The 23,389-nt window shown below is 45.0% G+C and overlaps 1 protein-coding gene across 2 annotated transcripts in view; it reads right to left on the reverse strand.

The window, feature by feature from the left end:
- Positions 1-1,069: 1,069 nt before the first annotated feature.
- zc3hc1 (zinc finger, C3HC-type containing 1) overlaps positions 1,070-23,389 on the reverse strand; it is a 29,165-nt gene continuing 6,845 nt past the window's right edge. For both annotated transcript variants that reach the window (XM_072241387.1, XM_072241388.1), the window contains 7 exons: positions 22,696-22,779; positions 20,760-20,887; positions 18,756-18,913; positions 7,877-8,120; positions 7,586-7,792; positions 3,064-3,288; positions 1,070-1,510 (listed from right to left, as the gene is read on the reverse strand). In XM_072241387.1, coding sequence (XP_072097488.1) covers positions 1,442-1,510; positions 3,064-3,288; positions 7,586-7,792; positions 7,877-8,120; positions 18,756-18,913; positions 20,760-20,887; positions 22,696-22,779 — 1,115 coding nt within the window. In that variant the 3' untranslated portion in view covers positions 1,070-1,441. The remainder of the gene's footprint in view (positions 1,511-3,063; positions 3,289-7,585; positions 7,793-7,876; positions 8,121-18,755; positions 18,914-20,759; positions 20,888-22,695; positions 22,780-23,389) is intronic.

Consider the following 23,389-nt stretch of genomic DNA (forward strand, 5'->3'; position numbering starts at 1 on the left):
AAAAAATATTTACATAGAAACGTTTACAAGGCTACAGGGAAAGAGCCAGCAAAGGAAATAATCAGATAGTTCTTCCTGGCAGAGTTACAATGGGCTGATACACTGCAAAGTTCAATATTCAGTAACATGGTTGTGCTACTGGCAACCATATCGAATTCCTTTCTCCTCATATTTCCCTGCCTTGTTCCCTTCTAATTGGAATGTGGTTTTGATATCCTAAACTCATATGGTGGTGGTATGGAGAGGGGAGAGGGGAGAGGAGAGTGGGGGAGTTACTCAGCCTTTATTCCACAGTCTTGTCCATGTCAAAATGATGCTGTAATGGGATAGGATGTGGCATTAATTAGTTTGGGTTTTTTCTAAACTTAGTATTATAACTCATCTGCTTTGTCAGCTCTGATGTCACTGAATGGCAAAATGTATTCAAAGGACAGAACGATTTTGGTTCTCCATTCTTAAAATTTACCATCACACCCAGACCAAATTGTGTTTGATGTTCATGCCACATCATTTCCCTCACAAGGCAGTACAGGAACATTTAATTGGATTACAGACAATATTAGTTAGTTAAGCCCATCACCCCCTCCTGGTGATAGATTGCCGACAGCAGTTCGCCAGTCTTTTAGGTTGCCCTTCTTCTTGGTCATAAACAAGAAAAAATCTGCAGATGCTGGAAATCCAGAGCAACACACACAAATTGCTGGAGGAAACTCAGTAGGCTGAGTCTTGATGAAGGGTCTCGGCCAGAAACGTTGATTGTTTACTCTTTTCCATAGATGCTGCCTGGGCTGCTGAGTTCCTCCGGCATTTTGTGTGTGTTGCTCCCATCTTCTTGATATCAGCTTCTCTCCTCTCCTAGGGGTGAGGTCTTTGGAGCTTCTGTCAGCGTTTCTGTAGCTTTTGGTTTTCACGGGATGGGGTTGTCCAACCCCTCTTTCACAGCCGGGGTTGGGACCATCCATGGTGGAGTTAACAGACAGTATTAAGGAGTAATCACAATATTTATCACAGAATTAATTCATCCCAGACCACACAAAACAAAACCAAAAAAGTTTTTATTTATACTTAGCACAAACTGTTGTGGCATTTTAATTTATGCAAAACATAGCAAAAAATGAATCAGAGACATGAATCAGCAAAGATGGCAACCTTTCACTGTGCAAAGGACATGATACACATGGATCAATCCCTCTTTTGTTTAGCAGGTTTTGCTGTTTTATTTGAAAAGATCTTTGTGGGATCTTATGAACCGGGAGTTCACATATCTTTTGGTTGGTACAAAGATATTTCAAGCCTGTCCTGGCTGTAAGCATTCAAAAGTGCCATCAACCCAATCCATAGGAAATGGAAGGAGACAAAACCAGGCAAAGGTTAAACATTTCTTTCTTGCTTTTTCTGTTCAGGATGCTGCACTTCCAGTATCTTTAACGGATGACACCAGCTATAGCGAACGTGGGACTTGCCACTGTCGGAATATCCGAAACACCTTGTTCGATTTTTCTGAAAGAGACTAATCACAAAAAAAAAATCATAAGCAGGGCTTGTTGACCAGGGGCCAAATGGCCTCCTCCTGAACTATAATGCAGCATTTTCCTGAAAGGCTGGTTAATAAGCATGAGAAAGGTCAGCACAGAATTTCACGGCATCTCTCATCAGTTGCAGAGAGAAATGTCGACCTGTCCGGTGACTAGAAACACACTCATGCAGAGGAAGGAGAATGCCATCCCCATGGGTGGGGGTGTGGTATCCTCCCCCTTATCCTCCACAGAAGACCAATGAAGGCATCATATTCTCTGCCACAACAGGATCTCTTCCAACACAAGAGATTTCTTTTGGATGTTTATTCAAAAGATTTCTGTTTATTCCTTTCCAAAGATGCTGCCTGACGTGCTGAGTTCCTCCAGCATTTTGTGTGTGTTTCTGTTGAATGCTTCAAACTAGGTTCAAACTGTCACCATTCTGGAGAGCAGCCTCACATCAGCCATTACTGTCTGGTTGGTGCAACGTCCTCTCACAGTGTACCAAACTACAGCGAACTGTCAGGTCATTGGCTGCAGTCTACCATCACTGCAAGATTTGTTCATGTCCAGGACAAAGAAGTGGGACAGTAAAAATCATTACCCACCCAGCAAACCTGCCTTTTCCAAACACTATATATACAGCTACTAAAACAAAAACTTCACACTATCTTCCCCCAGGCAGTTAATCTGATCAACCAAGCTAGTTAGCCCCCTCCACCCTCTTCTATCTATTACCCTCGTTTCTGCCCTGCACTGTAAACACTTTAAACCACTTTATATAATGTTACTTACATTGCAAATACATGCTGGTATTTATGTATATTATATTCCATACCCATAGTTCAAGTTCAAGCTTTTTTTTTGTATCTTTTCTTTCTAATTGTTGAATTTGTTGTTTTTTTTGTTGTTGTCGCACCAACATGCCACAGAAAATTCCTAATACATGTAAATACGAATGGTGAATAAAGCTGATCCTTGATCCTTGAGATGAATGGCAACCTGAAGGATAACTGTGGGCACAAATGCACTATCCTATCTGAATGAACAGGCAACACTGAGCCATCTGGCTCTGGCACCGATCTCTGCAGCTTCCCAGAATGCAGAAGGAGACCAAAGCAGGCAAAGGTTAAACATTTCTCTCTTCCTCCTCCCGTTAAAGCTTGACAAAAGGTTCCAAGTCCTGGCATCCAAATTAAGCAGCTCTTTAAAAAGGAGACTGGCAACAGGCCACAGCATGCTGCCAGCGTCTGGGAAGGGAATGAAATGGAATGGAATGGATACTCAGGCCAGACCTCAGAATGCTCAGAAGATGCACAAATTAGAGGAAAAGTAAAAACAGGCACGGTACTGATTTTCTGCCACAAGATGTCACCAGTACTAATTAGAACAGCTTATTTAAATCTCCATTTATTTATCCTCAACTCCAATCACTATTTAGGATTCCTGTCAATTGAACCACAATCTGAAAGGAATTAATCCTTTTGAGGAAACAGGAGAAAGAGGAACATGAACTGCCTGCTAAAGAGCAAAACTGGGTACTTACAAAACTGTCCAAGCCCTCATCTGGGCTGGACGGTCCTTTCAACGATAACAGGACGTCAAGTACTGCCTTCCACCCTGCCTCTGTCTTTTCAGGTGACCCAAGGGTCAGGCCCTGTTCCTCAGGCTGTGGGCTGTGTAGCTTATCTTCGGGATTTAGTCCTCTTCTAATCCAGGGACACCAATCCCTGTGCTGGGAGACAGGGTTAAAGTATGCCCGGCTGCTATCCTGTAAAATAATTAAAAATGGAATCAAATAAAACCTCCCTGAGTAGCCTGCTTAGAGTTAACCAACATATCTTCTGGACTTACAGATCTCCTTTATATCCACTTACCTTCTCAGAAATGTTCCTCGGCACAGTGTAATTCTATAAACTATGAATACTTACCTTGTGCCAAATTAAATAGTGATTATTATGCCAGTTTCATAGAGTTATGGCATTTCTGCCCACTACCTCTATTTGCTGGTCAGTGAACTGACTTTAGGATAAACGGTGCCCATTCAGCACATTCTTATTCAATCAGTTCACAGTTCACCTGTACCTAGTTCATACGCCTGCCTTCACTCTATATGTTTTGCACTGTTTTCTAACGACTCTCTCTCTAAATCAGCTAATGCTCAGTATTCACAGTTACCCCACACTTTTTCCTCTAATGCAATGATTGCTGGTCATGCCCCTGATTATCATTTCTGGAACTTCACTGAGGTTAAACTGACTGCCAAGCAGTTATTTTGTTTAACTGCACACCCTGCAATTCTGCGGTCAGAATGATACATCACAGAATCAGACCCTTCAGTCTGCCATGGCCATCCGTGCTGATCCGACTGGCTCACATAACCACAGTATTCTTCTACTTAATGCCACTTAAACAATGTAGATGTACCAGATTCATCTCCCTCCGCTGGCAGCAAGATCCAGATATCAACCGCACTCGACAAATTAAAAACGTTCTCCTTGGATTCTCTTTAAATCCCCTCCTTCTCACCTTATTATCTATGCCCTCTAGTTTTTCATAACCCTAACAGGGGAAAAAATTTGAGTATTGATCTCATCTATTCCTCTCATAATCTTTATTTTATTTTATTGTGATACAACGCAAAACAGGCCCTTGCAGCCCCTTGAGCCACTCTGCCCAGCAATTCCGATTTAACCCCAGCCTAATCATGGGACAATACACAGCTTGGACTGTGGGAGGAAACCGGAGCACCCAGAGGAAACCCACGCAGTCACGGAGAGAACATACAACCTCCTTACAGGCAGCAGCAGGAACTGAACCCGGGTCGCAGGTACCGTAAAGCATTGTGCCATCAGGTCACCCCTTAGCTGGTAAATTACTATCACTTTTTATGTCTTGCTAAAGCTGCTACACAAAACAAAATTCACGACATATGCCAGTGATAATAAACCCGACTCTGATTCACTCCAGGGAAGGTCAGCCCAATCTATCCAATCTCTCCCTATTACTAAACCCTCTATTACACACAACATCCTGATGAATCGTTTCTGCATCGTCTCCAGAAAATCACATTCTTCCTGTACCGTGGCAACCAGAACAACAAACAATACCCCAAGTGTGACACAACCAGTGATATGCAGAATTGTAGTAGAACATCCCAGCTCTTGAATTCTGTGCCGTTACCTATCAAATGCCTTCTCCACCACTCTATCTACCTGCGTTGTCACCTTCAGGGGACTATGAACTCAGAGCCCAAAGTCTCTCTATTCCTCAATTTCACCCTGCTAATTATTGTACAAGTCCTACTGCTATTTGACTTCCCAACTTGTACTTGTTGGGATTAAATTCCATGGACGCTACTCCTGAACCTACTATTTATTTTTCTTTAAGCTGGAAGACATGGCCTCTGCAATAACCTCCCTTACTTCCCTCAGGAACCTAGTATGCATCCCATCTGGGCCACATGAGTTATGTCCACAAGACATAGGAGCAGAATTAGGCCATTCAGCCCACTGAGTCTGTTCCGCCATTCTATCATCACTGATCCCAGATCCCACTCAACCCCATACACCTGCCTTCTCGTCATATTCTTTGATGCCCTGACCAATCAGGAAACTATCACCTTTTGCTTTCAATATACCCGTGGTCCTGGTCTCAACAGCTGTCTGTGGCAGAGCATTCCACAGATTCACCGCTCTTGGGCTAAAAAAAATTCCTCCTCACTTCTGTTCTAAAAGGTCGTCCCTCAATTTTGAGGCTGTGCCCTCTAGTTCTGGATACCCTCATCATGGGAAACATCTTCTCCACATCTACCCTATCTAGTTCTTTCAACATTTGGTAGGTTTAAATGGGATCCCCACACATTCTTCTAAATTCCAGTGAGTACGGGCTCAAAGCTGCCAAACGCTCCTCATATGTTAACCCCTTCATTCCCAGAATCATCCTAGTGAACCTCCTCTGAACTCTCTCCAATGACAACACATCCTTTCGGAGATAAGGGGCCCAAAACTGTTGACAATACTCCAAGTGTGGCCTGACTAGTGTCTTATAAAGCCTCAGCATTATCTTCTTGCTTTTATATTCTATTACCCTTGAAATAAATGCCAACATTGCATTTGCCTTCTTTACCACAGACTCAACCTGTAAAGTAACCCTTTGGGGAGTCTTGCATGAGAACTAAGTCCCTCTGCACCTCTGATGTTTGAACCTTCTCCCATTTAGATAATAGTCTGCACTATTGTTCCTTTTACCAAAATGCTTTATCATACATTTTCCAACACTGTATCCCATCTGCTACTATTTTGCCCATTCTTCCAATTTGTCTAAGTCCTGCTACAATCGCATTGCTTCCTCAGCACTACCTACCCCTCCACCTATCTTCATATCATCTGCAAACTTTGCCACAAAACCATCAATTCCATTATCTAAATTATTGACAAACAATGTGAAAAGTAGTGGTCCCAATACTGATCCCTGAGGAACACCACTGGTCACTGGCAAGAAAAGGCCTCTTTTATTCCCACTCGATGCCTTCTGCCTGTCAGCCATTCAGCTATCCATGCCAGTATCATTCCTGTAACTCCATGGGATTTTATCTTGTTAAGCAGCCTCATGTGAGACACCTTATCAAATGCCTTCTGAAAATGTTCTGATGAAGCATTACGAGCTGAAATATCAGCAATTCCTCTGCCCTCCACCACTCCACAGATTCTGCTTGATCTACTGAGCTCCTCCAGCAGATTGTTTGTCACTCCAGAGTCTTGTATGCATTTAACATATAGCTAACTTTTCCGGCATCTACATTATCATTAATCTTTTAGCCTACCAGAATCTCAGTCAGATCATTTATTGTTGAAAATCAAGTATTGTCTTCCTTGTTAAAGATTTAATTCAAATATTTGTATGGTATCTCAGCTTCATGAACTGCATCAGCCTCTACCTTCATGAACCTATTTCTTAATTGGATGCTGAATGGCCTCACCTCTTGTCCACAAAACTTTTCCTGCTTACATAGCCAGGAGAATGCCTGTGTATTTCTTTTATATTTGCTGTCAGTTTTTCAAATGTTACCTCCGCCGCTTTTTAAGTCAAACTGGTTCTTTGTCAACACACATCAAAGTTGCTGGTGAACGCAGCAGGCCAGGCAGCATCTCTAGGAAGAGGTACAGTCGACGTTTCAGGCCGAGACCCTTCGTCAGGACTAACTGAAGGAAGAGTGAGTAAGAGATTTGAAAGTGGGAGGGGGAGGGGGAGATCCAAAATGATAGGAGAAGACAGGAGGGGGAGGGATGGAGCCAAGAGCTGGACAGGTGATTGGCAAAAGGGATATGAGAGGATCATGGGACAGGAGGTCCGGGAAGAAAGACGGGGGGGGGGGGGGACCCAGAGGATGGGCAAGAGGTATATTCAGAGGGACAAAAAGGAGAGTGAGAGAAAGAATGTGTGCATAAAAAGAAGTAACAGATGGGGTACGAGGGGGAGGTGGGGCCTTAGCGGAAGTTAGATTTCAGGCCGAGACCCTTCATCAGGACTGAAACGTCGACTGTACCTCTTCCTAGAGATGCTGCCTGGCCTGCTGCGTTCACCAGCAACTTTGATGTGTGTTGCTTGAATTTCCAGCATCTGCAGAATTCCCGTGGTTTGCGTTTACTCAAGTTGATCTGTATTTGTTCCATTTTTTCAGTGAGCTATTTTTAACCATGAAGCAGTCTACATCCTTTTTTGTGTATATTCTAAACCTCTGACGGTAAATAAAATTCAACATTGTGTCATTGAAGCACAGGTGACAGACTGGGCCGAAGAGGTAAGTTTTAAGTTTCCTCATGGAGAAGGAGGAGAGAGATCAAGCAACTTATTGAAGAAATGTTTGAGCCCAGGGCCCAGCCATCTGAAGACATGTCTACCAACAGTGGGCTGCAGAGGACCGAAATGAAAGAACTTTAGAATCAGGGGTGTGACCGTGAGTGAAATGACTCTGATATGTAGTTCTGTTGCTAACACTGCCGAATGGTTGTGGTTTGTTGTGGATCTGCCAGTACAACAACCTCTAACCTCACGCTGCTACTTACGGAGCTGGTGGATGAAGACAGTCGCGGACGCTTGGGCCTCCTCTGAGGGCTGGAAGGCACATCACCCTGCCCCATGCTTCGCGTCACAGGCCGCTTGTTCCGCTGGTGTGGACTGATGCTTTCTGGTTCACCTCGATCAACTAGGGTTGGGCTGTGGGCATCTCGACTCCGAGTCCGTGCCCCAATAGGCGAAGGACTGGTTTCATGCTGATTAAAAGAAAAAAAATATATAGTTTTAGTAAAGGAGTGTGTGAACATGATAGGATTAAACTAAAGCAAAGATTATAGTACCAGTTCAGTGCCCTGTATCTGGGCAGCGTCCTGACTCCGTGTGACCATCCTGCGGGGAGATGTGGCAGGGGGAGTTGGCGTTGATAATTCTGACTTGCTCTCCCGTGGAGAGGTCCCACACACAGGGTTGTCAGGATCATTAGCCGGGGAAACGGCATCGATCTGCTGAAAGCTCCACAGGCCCACTCTCCTCATGCAGTAGGAGCAGGTGATAACAGGCAGTTGATGTAAATCGGAGGACGGTCTAGCAAATGGGAAATAAAGCTGGGATAGTTACATAAATGTGATTCTGATTCCCCACACCATGAGCCCCTCAACCTATTCAGCTGGGAGATCTATCATGTAATATGGAATACAAACAATCCTTTTTATATGAAATTCACTTTTCACATCACAATACATAGACACAGCCTGGTATTTTGTATCCATAATTGGATCAACACAATTTAGGACAAATTCCAGCATGGTCTATATTACTGGTTGTCTGATGTCAAACAGTGACATGTGCAGATGGAAACGATCCCATGGCACTACTACACCTTGTACTTTGGAGAGCTCCCCTAGATATTATTCATCCCTCTATCACATTTGCATATTTCTTTTAGTGGGAGTGTTGTTGTTCCTTTTCGTGCCTTCTGGCATATCGGGCAGCATTTGTGCAATTTCCATAGCATTTGGCTGTTTTTTACGAGGCCGAGTTGCTAGCTCGACACTCGGTTGGAAACCGTGCAAGGAGCCAGCCGGATTCAAACTCGGGACCATTCCCCTCAAAATCTGGAGCCGACTCCAGTGCACCACTGGCCAGCTTATTTGGTGGGATAAATACTCAAGACATTTATTGAAACACTTGCTGGTACTATCTATCCATGCTTGAGGAATGGCTAAAGTGTTGCGTGAAAGAAGATAATCATTGTCTACGGAACTGTATTTTGCTGTCATAGTTATAGGTCTTTTGGCCCATCTAATCCGTGCTGAACTATTATTCTGCCTACTCCCATTGACCTGCACTAGGACCATACCCCTCCCATTCAAGTACTTATCAAAACTTATCTTATCTCGAGTACAAGAAGGACGAGACTGCGCAGGCGCGTGACGTAGACAGGACAGCGTGGAGAGTTTAAAAAGGAGACCACCCTATACAGCGGGCAGCAGAGTGTAGGGCTTTGGCTCAACGGACTTAGGTGGTAACGGGAAGAGGCGTGAGCGAGGCACCAACCCTTTTTTTGCCCCTTCGCGAATCGGCCCGGACAAACAGAGGAACAGCAGGGCTCACACAGCTAACGGTACGAGCTAACGGTTTAAAAAAGTTAGTGTGTTTGGCGAGGTAAGTGGGTGGGTAGACTTATTTTTCCTTGTTTCATACCTGTAGAATTAGGTAGCATGTTTGCAGGGTTAGTGCTTTGTTCAGGGTGTCAGATGTGGGAATCCTGGGAGACCTCCAGCCTCCCTGATGGCCACATCTGCACCAGGTGCACCAAGATGCAGCTCCTCGGAGGCCGTGTTAGGGATCTGGAGCTGCAGCTTGATGACCTACTGCCTATCAGGGAAAGTGAAGAGGTGATAGACAGGAGCTACAGGGAGGTAGTCATCCCTAGGCTACAGCGGTCAGAAAACTGGGTGTCTGTCAGGAGAGAGAAGGAAAATGCCCGGATAGTGGAGAGCACCCCTGTGGCTGCCCCCCTCAGCAACAAGTATCTCGTTTTGGATGCTGTTGAGGGGGATGACCTGACAGGGGACGGCCACGGTGACTGGGTCTCTGGCACTGAGCCTGGCGCTGTTGTGCAGGAAGGAAGGAGGGAGAAGAGGAATGCGGTAGTCATAGGGGATTCCATAGTCAGGGGAATGGACAGGAGATTCTGTGAGCCTGATGGAGATACCCGCATGGTGTGTTGCCTCCCAGGTGCCAGGGTACGGGATGTCTCAGATCGGGTCCAGAATATTCTGAAGGGAGAGGGCGAGCAGCCAGCTGTCTTGGTACATGCTGGTACCAATGACATAGATAAGGAAAGGAAGGAGGTCCTGAAGAGAGATTTCTGGGAGTTAGGAAGGAAGCTGAGAAGCAGGACCTCCAGGGTAGTAATCTCGGGATTGCTACCTGTGCTATGTGCTAGCGAGGGCAAGAATAGTAGGATCAGGCAAATGAATACGTGGCTGAGAGACTGGTGCAGGGGGCAGGGCTTCAGATTCATGGATCATTGGGATCTCTTCTGGGGGAAGTATGACCTGTTCAAAAAGGACGGGTTACACCTGAACCCGAAGGGGCCCAATATCCTGGAGGGAAGGTTTAATAGAGCCGTTAGGGAGGGCTTAAACTAATTTGGCAGGGGGATGGGAACCGGAATGATAGAGCAGAGGTGGGGGAAAACAGAAATAAATCTAAGATAGTGAGCAGTAAAGATGTCAGGAAGGACAGGCAGTTGATGGGGCAAATTTGTAGCCATTGGGATGAGTTGCAGTGCACTCAAAGCAAAAAGTATCAAATACTGGACTTAAGGTGTTATACTTAAATGCACGCAGCATAAGGAATAAGGTGGATGATCTTGTTGTACAGCTACAGATTGGCAGGTGTGATATTGTGGCCATCACTGAGACGTGGATAAAGGATGCATGTCTCTGGGAGCTGAATGTCCAAGGATACACAGTGTATCGGAAGGGTAGGCAGAGCGGGTGGCTGGCTTTATTGGTAAGAAATGATATTAAATCATTAGAAAGAGGTGACATAGGATCGGAAGGTGCAGAATCTTTATGGGTTGAACTAAGAAATCGCAGGGGTAAAAGGAGCCTGTTGGCAATTATATACAGGTGTCCAAACAGCTGCAGTGATGTGGACTACAAATTACAACAGGAAATAGAAAAGGCTTGTCAGAAGGTCAGTATTATGGTAATTGTGGGGGATTTTAACATGCGAATGGATTGGGAAAATCAGGTCGGCACTGGATCTCAAGAGAGAGAATTTGTAGAATGTCTGCGAGATGGCTTTTTAGAACAGCTTGTTGTTGAGCCCACTGGGGAATCGGCTGTACTGGATTGGGTATTGAAAAATGAACCAGAGGTGATTAGTGAAATTGAGGTGAAGGAACCCTTAGGAGGCAGTGATCATAACATGATTGAGTTCACTGTGAAATTTGAGAAAGAGAAGCCGAAATCTGATGTGTCGGTATTTCAGTGGAGTAAAGGAAATTACAGTGGCATGAGAGAGGAAATGGCCAAAGTTGACTGGAAAGGGACACTAGCGGGAAGGACGGCAGAGCAGCAGCGGCTGGAGTTTATGCAAGAAGTGAGGAAGGTGCAAGACAGATATATTCCAAAAAAGAAGAAATTTTCGAATGGAAAAAGGATGCAAGACAGATATATTCCAAAAAAGAAGAAATTTTCGAATGGAAAAAGGATGCAACTAAAAAATTAGTGGGAAGACAGAGAATTGGGAAGTTTTAAAAGCTTACAAAAGGAAACTAAGGTCATTAAGAGGGAAAAGATGAACTATGAAAGGAAGCTGGCAAATAATATCAAAGAGGATTGTGACGAAAGTACACACAGACTAAGATGTTAACTGTCCTGTGCTGGCACCAGTGGGATCAGCAGTTGGTCTGCCACCTATCTTCAGGAGAAAGAGAGATAAGGAAAACAATGGAGCAGTTGTTGGAGATGTTAATGAAGAGACGGGAGAGCTGTCAAGACCGGCTCCTCTTTGAACCCTGAACTGTTTGAAGTGATGGACAAGCGATACCCCAGCAGGGGGCTAAAAAGGGACAGGTTCGCTAAGGCAAGACACACACGACACCACGAGGTAATGAGACCCTGGAAGTGGTGCGCCTCCCACAAGTCAGTGGGAGTTTTGGAGGGTTGGTCATGGGACCAAGCCATAGACGCACAGGGTGGAAAGGTACGATTGGCGGGAACCTGGTGTGTGTCCGCCCTTGCCTGGGTGCCAGGTTCACCGCAGAGAAACGATCGTATCTGGAAACGGAGGGGTCACAGTCGGTGACCTCAGAAGACATTACAAAGGGCTCGCCCGAAAGCTGACTGCGAAGAATATCAAAGGTCTGTGTGGAAGCCGTTTGAATATTCATTCGCTTTTGCTCTCTCTCTCTCCTTCCCCCCCACCCCCGTCCATCGCCACGGCAGTGATTACTGTGAACTGAACTGAACTCAATTGAACTGAACTTTGCATCACTTTGAAACTGGTCATTTACCCCTAGACGACGATAGAGCTTGATTGATCCTATTACCCTAGTTTCTGTGTACATGTGTGTTTATCATTGCTGAACTGTTGTATTCATTATCCTTTTGATTAGAGTACTGTGTTGCTTATTTCTTTAATAAAACTTTCTTAGTTCCAATAATCCAGACTCCAACTGAGTGATCCATTTCTGCTGGTTTGGCAACCCAGTTATGGGGTACATAACATAAGTGGGGTTCTCGTCCGCGACTTTGAACGCTAAATCTGGGACGGAGTAAATTGATTGGGTTAAAATTCCCGAAAGAAAGAAAAGACAAACAGCAGAAATGGAGATTGAGGAATTTCTAAAGGCACCGACCTTGGAGGCATTAGAGGATGCCAGGAAATCGGAATTGGCAGCTGTGGCCAAACGGTTGAATCTTGTTAAGGGGAAGTCGACAATGAGGAGAGAGGAGATACACAGAGCTATCGTAGAGCACTATGTATCTAAAGGTGTGTTTCCCCAAGGAGAGCTGGAGGTGGTGTCTATTGAAAAACCTGCTGGAGACGCGGTACAGGTGCAGCTTGGAAAAACTGAGACTCGAGCACGAGTTCCGGGTACGGCAGTTAGAACACAAAGAGAAGCAGTTAGAAAGACAGGAGAAAGAGAGAGAGTTAGAAAGGCAGGAGAGAGAGAGAGAGTTAGAAAGGCAGGAGAGAGAGAGAGAGAGAGAGAGTTAGAAAGGCAGGAGAGAGAGAGAGAGAGAGAGAGTTAGAAAGGCAGGAGAGAGAGAGAGAGAGAGAGTTAGAAAGGCAGGAGAGAGAGAGAGAGAGAGAGAGAGAGAGAGAGAGAGAGAGAGAGAGAGAGAGAGAGAGAGAGAGAGAGAGAGAGAGAGAGAGAGAGAGAGAGAGAGAGAGAGAGAGAGAGAGAGAGAGAGAGAGAGAGAGAGAGAGAGAGAGAGAGACAGAGACAGAGAGAGACAGAGAGAGACAGAGAGAGACAGAGACAGAGACAGAGACAGAGACAGAGAGTTGGAGCCAGAAGAGAGGCAGTTGGAGAAACAGAGGGAAAGGGAATTTGCGCTGGAGAAGTTAAAGGTAAGGGCAGAGCAGGGGCCCATGCCGAACCAAGGTGGAGGGTTCAGGGCGACCCAGGAGGTTAGGCTGGTTCCCCCATTTGATGATACCGATGTGGATCAGTACTTTCTCCATTTCGAAAAAGTTGCTACAAGTCAGGACTGGCCGAGGGATAAGTGGGCTGTTTTGCTTCAGAGTGTACTGAAAGGGAAAGCCCAACAAGCTTACTCAGCTTTGTCCGCGGAAGATGCCCAGAGGTATGAGGTGGTGAAAGAGGCCATCCTCAGGATTTATGAGTTGGTCCCGGAGGCATACCGGCAGAGGTTCTGGAATGCGAGGAAGCAGTGGGACCGCACGTATTTAGAGTTTGCCCGTGAGATGCAGACATATTATGAGCGTTGGTGCGCCTCGAAGGGGGTAGAGGGGGATTATGACAGACTGTTACAGCTGATCCTGATTGAGCAGTTTAAAGGTTGTGTCCCTGAGAGTATGAGACCCTACCTAGGTGAGAAAGAGGCAGCTACGTTAGCCGCAACTGCTAAGTTAGCGGATGAGTACGCGTTGACGCATAGAATGAAGTTTGCCCCGAGTAAAGGCTACCAGAAGGGTAGTCAGGACAGCAGGGAGAGTCCGCCAGAAAAGTCAGAAAGTAAGCCGGGGACTAGTGAGAAGGATAAGGTAGACCGGGAGCAGTCTGGTAGAAAGTCTCCTGGGGTCGTCTGTTATAATTGTGGGAAAGCCAGACGCTTTGCGTCCAGGTGCTTTGCCCCAAAGAAGGAGACGGGAAAAGGAAAAACGGCGATTTTGACTGGCTGTATCGAGCTGGTAAACGAACCGCTAGGAGAGGACAGGTCTGCCAAAGTTCAGGAAGGGCGCGAGAGGTTTATCTCGGCCGGATTGGTGTCAGTGAAGGAGGGGCTAAACCCAGTTCCAGTGCGGATCTGGAGAGACACGGGAGCGTGTCAGTCACTGATATTGAAGAGTGTATTAGAGTTTAGCTCAGAGACCCAGACTGGGGAGGTCAAGGTCAAAGGTATTGGGGAAGGGACAGAGGCAGTCCCTTTGCACCAGATACACCTACAAAGCAACTTGGTCTCTGGACTAGTCACGATCGGGGTGAGGCTCGAATTACCGATGAAAGGCGTGGAAGTCTTGCTCAGTAATGACCTCGCCGGGGGAATCGTGTTCCCAGCCGTGAGATTGACAGGTCAGCCTGCCAGCATTGAGGCCCCACCAATGGATTCACAGGTTCATCCCGGGACTGCCGAAGTAAATTTAGCTGAGACGTACCAGGAGGAGGTAGAAAGTGAAAAGAAGGAGTGTAGTGAAACAAGAGGTAGTGAGGGAGCTGAGACAGGCTTAGCATTAGCCAGGAAGGAATTTGTGCAGGCGCAGGAGCGAGACGAGGGGCTGATGGTTTTGGCGGAGACAGCTCTCTCTGACGCAGAATTAAGAAGGGAGCCAGTAGGCTATTGTGTGGAGGAGGAAGTGCTAAGGAAGAAAGGGAGTCCAAGTACCGTACCCACAGATGAGGAATGGGGGGTGGTGCAAAAGAGTTATGGGGATGAGATTTTTAACCTGGCCCACAAGGTACCCCTCGGTGGACATTTTGAGGTGCTGGAGGAAACAGTTGGTGGAATCATGAAAGAGGTTTACCGGCTGCGCAGGAGGAAGGATGTTATTGATTATGGCAGACGCGAACTGAGACGGTCACAGGCTTTTGATATGCTAACAAACCTAGTCGGTGTTAGCACAGAAATCAATGAAGCTAGGGTCCCCCTGATAAGAGAAAAAAAACATTTTGAAAAGATGACTATGGTATCGACCAGATGGGAGAAGGCTATTGTTTTGGCCAGCTCTGCTGATAAGGTCTCTCCCTTAATCCCCGAACAAAGCGACTCTTTACGAGAAGTAATTAAACGGCTCGCACACGTGTATTTGATTGTCCCAAGGCAATGCAAAGAACTGGGACGTTGGGTGGTGTTTGTTACGCTAGGTCAGCCTAGTGAGCAACATCCCTATAGAATGAGTAATTCAGTGACGAAAGGGCTGACGAACACAGGGGTGTGTATTGGCGATATAATACGGCTGTCTGAAGCCAGCTTGATAGTGAACCTTGAAAAAAATGAGTTCGGCCACACGAAGGTCACTTGTCTGGGAATTGTGGTAACACAGGGGCAGCTGGCAGCGATGCAAGCTAAAGTGCGGGCTATCTCTGACATCCCAACCCCGACAGACAAGAGGGCCCTCAGAAGGCTCTTGGAGATGGTGGGGTACTGTAGGAAGTTTTGCAATAACTCTGCTGTTACTACCCCTCCCCCTCCTACTAAGCCCTTGCGAGAGAAAACTAAGTCGGGATGGGACGACCCTTGTTATTGTGGTCCGGGACGAAACCCAATGAGAGGTTACATTGATCGCAATTCATCAGTGTTTTTTGGCCACTATGAAGTTTGCTAAGTTGGAGCCTGGTTTAAGGGATTATTAATAACACATATAAAAGGAACAGAAAATGTGATTGCTGACTGTCTGTCAGGTGTTGACAACTTAAAATTCGCTGTATTAGCCAAATAGCTGATAAAGATGTATATTTGTGTGTATCAAATAATGTATTGATGTTTGTAATTTTTACCCCGGTAAAAATCCTTAAAGGTGAGGGGTGTGACGAAAGTACACATAGACTAAGATGTTAACTGTCCTGTGCTGGCACCAGTGGGATCAGCAGTTGGTCTGCCACCTATCTTCAGGAGAAAGAGAGATAAGGAAAACAATGGAGCAGTATTGGAGATGTTAATGAAGAGACAGGAGAGCTGTCAAGACCGGCTCCTCTTTGAACCCTGAACTGTTTGAAGTGATGGACAGGCGATACCCCAGCAGGGGGATAAAAAGGGACAGGTTCGCTAAGGCAAGACACACACGACACCACGAGGTAACGAGACCCTGGAAGCGGTGCGCCTCCCACAAGTCGGTGGGAGTTTTGGAGGGTTGGTCATGGGACCAAGCCATAGACGCACAGGGTGGAAAGGTACAATCGGTGGGAACCTGGTGTGTGGCCACCCTTGCCTGGGTGCCAGGTTCACCGCAGAGAAACGATCGTATCTGGAAACGGAGGGGTCACAGTCGGTGACCTCAGAAGACATTACAAAGGGCTCACCCGAAAGCTGACTGCGAAGAATATCGAAGGTCTGTGTGGAAGCCGTTTGAATATTCATTCGCTTTTGCTCTCTCCCTCCTTCCCCCACCCCACCCCCGTCCATCGCCACAGCAGTGATTACTGTGAACTGAACTGAACTCAATTGAACTGAACTTTGCGTCACTTTGAAACTGGTCATTTACCCCTAGACGACGATAGAGCTTGATTGATCCTATTATCCTAGTTTCTGTGTACATGTGCGTTTATCATTGCTGAACTGTTGTATTCATTATCCTTTTGATTAGAGTACTGTGTTGCTTATTTCTTTAATAAAACTTTCTTAGTTCCAATAATCCAGACTCCAACTGAGTGATCCATTTCTGCTGGTTTGGCAACCCAGTTACGGGGTACGTAACAGGATACTAAAAGCTTTTTCAAGTATATAAAGAGTAAAAGACAGGAAGTAGATATAGGACCGATAGAAAATGATGCTGGAGAAATTGTAATGGGAGATAAGGAGATGGCGGAGGAACTGAATGAGTATTTTGCATCAGTCTTTACTGAGGAAGACATCAGCAGTATACTAGACACTCAAGGGTGTCAGGGAAAAGAAGCGTGCACAGTCACAATTACGACAGAGAAAATACTCGGGAAGCTGAATAGTCTAAAGGTAGCTAAATCTCCCGGACCAGATGGAAAGCACCCCCGTGTTCTGAAGGAAGTAGCTGTGGAGATTGCAGAGGCATTAGCAATGATCTTTCAAAAGTCAATAGATTCTGGCATGGTTCTGGAGAAATGGAAGATTGCAAATGTCACTCCACTATTTAAGAAGGGGACAAGGAAGCGAAAAGGAAATTATAGACCTGTTAGCTTGACATCGGTGGTTGGGAAGTTGTTGGAGTCAATTGTCAAGGATGAGGTTACGGAGTACCTGGAGGCATATGACAAGATAGGCAGAACTCAGCATGGTTTCCTTAAAGGAAAATCCTGCCTGACAAGCCTATTGCAATTTTTTGAGGAAATTACAAGTAGGCTAGACAAGGGAGATGCATTGGGTGTTGTATATTTGGATTTTCGAAAGACCTTTGACAAGGTGCCACACGAGGCTACTTAACAAGATACGAGCCCATGGAATTACAGGAAAGTTACATATGTGGATACAGCGTTGGTTGATTGGCAGGAAACAGAGAGTGGGAATAAATGGATCCTATTCTGGTTGGCTGCCGGTTACTACTGGTGTTCCACAGGGGTCCGTGTTGGGACCGTTTCTTTTTACGTTGTAGATCAACGATTTGGATTATGGAATAGATGGCTTTGTGGCTAAGTGTGCTGACGATACAAAGATAGGTGGAGGGGCTGGTAGTGCTGAGGAAACAGAGAGTCTGCAGAGAGACTTGGATAGATTGGGAGAATGGGCAAATGAAATACAATGTTGGAAAGTGTATGGTTATGCACTTTGGCAGAAAAAATAAACAGGCAGACTACTATTTAAATGGGGAGAGAATTCAAAGTTTTGAGTTGCAATGGGACTTGGGAGTCCTCATGCAGGATACCCTTAAGGTTAACCTCCAGGTTGAGTCCGTGGTGAAGGCGGCGAATACAATGTTGGCACTCATTTCTTGGGGAATAGAGTATAGGAGCAGGGATGTGATGTTGAGAGGCGCTGGTAAGACCTCACTTGGAGTACTGTGGGCAGTTTTGGGTCCTTATTTAAGAAAGGATGTGCTGACGTTGGAGAGGGTTCAAAGAAGATTCACTGGAATGATTCCGGGAATGAGAGGGTTAACATACGAGGGTGACCTCATAAAAACATTTCAAATGTTGAAAGACATGGACAGAGTGGATGTGGCAAAGTTGTTTCCCATGATGGAGGAGTCTAGTATGAGAGGGCATGACTTGAGGATTGAAGGGCGCCCATTCAGAACAGAAATGCGAAGAAATTTTTTTAGTCAGAGGGTGGTGAATCTATGGAATTTGTTGCCATGGGCAGCAGTGGAGGCCAAGTCATTGGGTGTATTTAAGGCAGAGACTGATAGGTATCTGAGTAGCCAGGGCATCAAAGGTTATGGTGAGAAGGTGGGGGAGTGGGACTAAATGGGAGAATGGATCAGCTCATGATAAAATGGCGGAGCAGACTCAATGGGCCGAATGGCTGACTCCTGCTCCTTTGTCTTATGGTCTTAAATTCTGTAATTGAATCACTTCTTCTGGAACATCATTCCACCCTCTCACCACCCTCTGTGTAAAGAACTTCTGCTTAAACATTTCCCTTTTCACCCTTAACCCATGACCTCAACCTTTGAAGAGATGGGAAAGGAAAAGGTGATGAAGTTGAAAGGTCGTGGACAATATGGGTGATAAACCACTGGATTCTCTGTCTGAGAAACATATTGTGTGGTGAGGGGTAAAGGAGGCAGTAATGAAATGTTGCTTCAAGATCTAGTCAGTGATTCCAGGTAACCAATGGGTCCCTGAAGGTGTCCAGAAACTGCTAATTTATTTTGGATTCTTACCCAGCAGTCCAGCCAGACAGAGCAAGGATACAGGCTGAAACATGGACTGAGAGGACATCTCCACTGCTCTTCAGCACAGAACTGTCACCTGTAGTGTTACACTTCAAATCATCTTCTACCAACTGCAACAGGACACTGATGGTTTCCTCCATGATGGTCTGTTTGAGAGGAGAAGGAAGGTCAGCACTGAATCTAATGAACTGTCACTACTGAATTTAAAAAAGTCACTCTGGTATAATTCCTAGCAATAATGGACTCATAATTCGCCATTGTTTTATCCAAGACCAGAACACCAATCAACTTGGTAACATAAACACAGGAGACAAGTCATCTAAATCCGGGAATTTCACTATCACAATGAATTTGAGGAGCATATATGTTAGTGAGTCAAGTGTTAGAAAGAACCCCTGTCTGGCAACCCGCCCTTAATGAGCTGCAGAAGAACACTGTTCCACCACTGAAATAGGACAAGAAGTTACTAAATATATTAAAGATTCGAATCTTCTTGCTCTCCGAATCAAAATTAAAACTCATTGCGTTCTGTACGTTCCAATACTAACATGATCTTCACTGCATCATAGAGTAATGCATAACAAATTCAAAGGCCTTTTGGGACAAGAAATCCATGCTGACTACATTGTCCACCTAGCTAGTTGCAATTTCCTATGGTCAGCTGTTATCACTCCAGCCCCCATCCTCCCTCCTCCCCACGTACTTACCCAAATCCTTCTTAAACAATACTATTGTACTTAGCTCAATCTCATTTTCATGTACTCAACACCCGCTGCTTGAAAGTCACCTCTTAGGTCCCTTTTGATTATTTCTCCTCTCACCCTGAATCTATGCCCCATAGTTTGGCACTCACCTACCACTGTTACTGTCCAATTTCTCTATGCCTCTCATAATTGTGAACACTTCTATAAGGTCGCCCCTCATTCTCCCACGTTCCAAGGAATATGGCCTAGCCTGGCCAACCTCTCTCTCTAATTCAGGCAACATTCTCATAAATTCTTTCCAGTTTAATCGCCTATTTCCTATACCAAAACTGTACATAGTTCTCTAAGAATGGCCTCACCAATGACTTATACAAGAGCACATAATGACCCAACTTCTATACTCAATACCCTGACTATGAAGACCAGCATGCTAAACAACTTCTTCCACTGTCCTGCCTACTTGTTATACCACTGTCAACGAACTAAACACTTGTATTCGTTGGTCCCTCCGTTCCGTCACATCTCCTAGTGTCTACCATTCATTGTCCTATGCTGGTTTGACTTTCTAGAGTAACTTACAGTGGGATTTTCATCAGCTCTTTTCCAATACCTTTGTAACAGCGGCATGGTAAATCTGAAGTACTGCATCTCACTTTGATCTCTCAGAGAAAAAATATTTAGCTCAAAGGATATCTATCTATCCATCTATTTATCGGGATATAGAACAGAACAGGTCCTTCTAGCCCTTCGAGCCACTCAATTTAATACCCCAAGCAATCCCCCAATTTAATCTGGGCCTAATCACAGGACAATCTACAATGACCAATTAGCCTACCAACCAGTAGACCTTTGGACAGTGGGAGGAAACCAGGGCACCTGGAAGAGACCCACGTGGTCACAGGGAGAACATGCAATCTCCTTACAGGCAGTGGCAGGAACTGAACCTGGGTCGCCTGTACTCTACAGCGTTACGCCAACCACTACGCTACCATGCTGCCCGTTTAGCACAAGTTACATTTACTGTCTATTATTCCTCTGTGCTCAGTGTGGAAAATTCTCTCCAGCTGTGTTAACGATGCATGCAGTCACTTCATCTTCCTGTAACCTGGAAAAGTCATTTATTTTAACCAGTATCACTGCGAATAAGATGAAAAATAAATGAGACCTTATGTCAAAACTGCTGCCTGTCATCAGCATTGAGGCGAAAGCAGCATAATGAAGGGGATCCCGCGGCCCATGGAATGATACCCCAGCAGGTTTGGGTGGGTGGTTGATCTGTTGAACTCACCATGTCTTTGAGGTCATCCTGTTTGAGGACTGGTAACTGGATATCCAGCAAGCACAGACTCTTGAACCTCTCCGCCATCCCGTGAAGTAGAGCCGCTGGTTCATTTAGAGGTAAAGCCCAGAAATGATCTGTCAGTAAAATGGAAGGAAAATGGAATGACCCTCATAGACATCATCCAACTCTTGACCTACTTCACTTAAAGTCTATTAATAAGGATAAGGTTTCGAGGTACTTGGAGACGAATGATAAAATAAGTCGAAGTCAGCATGGTTTCTGTAAAGGGAAATCTTGCCTAAGTAAGGGTAGGTCTTCAGTCCAATTGGCACTCAATAAGATTGTGGTTGATCTTCCATCTTAATTACCTTTGATCAAAAGTTCATTCATTATAGGGGGGAGAAGATGGCGCGACGGCAGCGCACGCGGCCACTTCGGTGATGAATGTCTGTTATCTGTTAAGTAGGGGACCGTGCACAATCCTGATTTGATGGAGACAGACGTGAGAGCACAACAGAACATCTGGAAAACTTCTGAATGCCTGCCTTGCTGCTGCTGCTACTGTGTGGTAACCAGAATCTCCAGAGCTGAAGGCCCCGAAATCCTCGGCTTTGCGTGTTTCAGCAGCCGGGGAGAGGTTGAAGGCACTTGGCAGAGGATGGCGCTCAGGAGGCTGTATTGGAAGCTCGGAGTTTTCGGACGGATGGACTCAGGGTCAGCTGCTTCCAAGGTATCGGCAAGTTGACAGTGCCTGGAGGTTTATGGCAGGGAGTTTCTCCCTTTTGCCGCCTGCTATCAGGGACTCGGGAGTCGATCGACTCGGGACTCTGAGACTTTTTTTTTTACTGTGCCCATGGTCTGTTCTTTATCAAATTATGGTATTGCTTTGCACTGCTGTAACTATATGTTATAATTATGTGGTTCTGTCAGTGTTAGTCTTTGGTTTGTCCTGTTTTTCTGTGATATCACTCCGGAGAAACATTGTATCATTTCTTAATGCACGTATGCATTTCTAAATGACAATAAAAGAGGACTGAGTGTTCTCATAATCTAATCTATATCAAGACAGAGTAAAACTGCTGAGTATCCACTGATGTCTAGAACAGTGAATTTCATTCTCTTTGGGTGAAGATTTTTTTTCTCATTGCAGTCCAAAGACGAATTATTTATCTTGAAACACAATTTTGAACACCAACCATGGAAAAGTCTCTCAATAGCTACTCAATCAAATTATCCCCAAATTCTGTTTTGATAAATTTAGCTCCAGTTCTTTTAAACGTGGAAACATTTTCAATTCAATCAGGACAAACTTCTTATGACAGATTTTTAAAAATTCATTCATTACCCAAAAGACAACGAAAGAGGCTGTCAAGCAAAATGGGAAAGAGGCGAAGTGAATGCTCATCATTCAGCTTCAATGAAATAAGATGATTATTCTTAAGACTTTAAGACCAAAGTTTGAGATTATCAAGGTACATTCCAGGACAAGAAAGTAAGTAGGAGATAAGCAAAAATAGATTGAAAGTATTTGCAGATACAAGCCTTATAAGCACAGTGAGGAACACAAAAGATTTAACATACTCAGAGCAACATACACAAAATGCTGAAGGAACTCAGCAGGTCAGGCAGCATCTATGGAAAAGTTCATGTTTTGAGTCGAGAGGGGAATCAGGACTGGGAAGGAAGGGAAGGAGTACAAGCTCAAAGGTGACAGGTAGGTTGGGGACAAGATGAAGTAAGAAGCTGGGAGGTGATAGGTGGGAAAGGTAGAGGACTGGAGAAGAAGTAATCTGATAGGAGAAGACAGTGGACCGTGGCAGAAAGAGAAAGAGGATGGGCACCAGGAGAGGTAAGAGGGGAGACAGAATGGGGAATGGAGGAAGAGGGAAGGGGGAGAGGCGAAAATAATGTTTACGATTTAACACACTTCCTCCCACCTCACCTGGACAGGGACTGTCAGGCCAGAAGCAGAACTTCTCGTGTGCCGTTTTCAGACTATCCTGCAGCACAGTTATCCTTTCTTTATCTTAAAGGTAAAGGTTGGAAAAACAAATGAATGAGGCACATTTTATGTAAAACTACTCCTCAGCATAAAACCAGCTGAGGAAAGCTCTGAACAACTGATTGCTCATCACAACTTTAATACAACAGGTAGAGGTCACTATCTGAGGACATAGGACACTAAGGACATGGCAGATGCCAGGACCACCAGTCTAAAAAACTTACTTTCCCCAAGTAGTAAGGCTGATCAATGACTCCACCCACTAATCCATCCCTCTACACCCCCAAGACTACTTCATTATTTCCTTTCAGATTCACCTTAGGTACAGACACTCCCGTGCCTAGTACATTTATGGACATACAATTAATCTCTGTATATAAGCTATCTTATGTATTTAATTTTACTGGTTTTTAATTATTGTATTATATATTTTCCTGCATTTTTTGTGCTGCATCAGATCTGGAGCAATAATTATTTCATTCTCCTTCACACTTGTGTACTGGAAATGATATTAAACAATCTTGAATCTTAGAGACACAAGGGATTGAGGGAGTACAATGGAAAAGATATATTCTGCACAATATATCAAAAGAAGAATAGGGATGGCAAAAGACACCTTTATGAGAATGAAGAG

The sequence above is a fragment of the Mobula birostris genome, chromosome 23, assembly GCF_030028105.1.
Source record: "Mobula birostris isolate sMobBir1 chromosome 23, sMobBir1.hap1, whole genome shotgun sequence".
Classification (NCBI taxonomy): Eukaryota; Metazoa; Chordata; class Chondrichthyes; order Myliobatiformes; family Myliobatidae; genus Mobula; species Mobula birostris.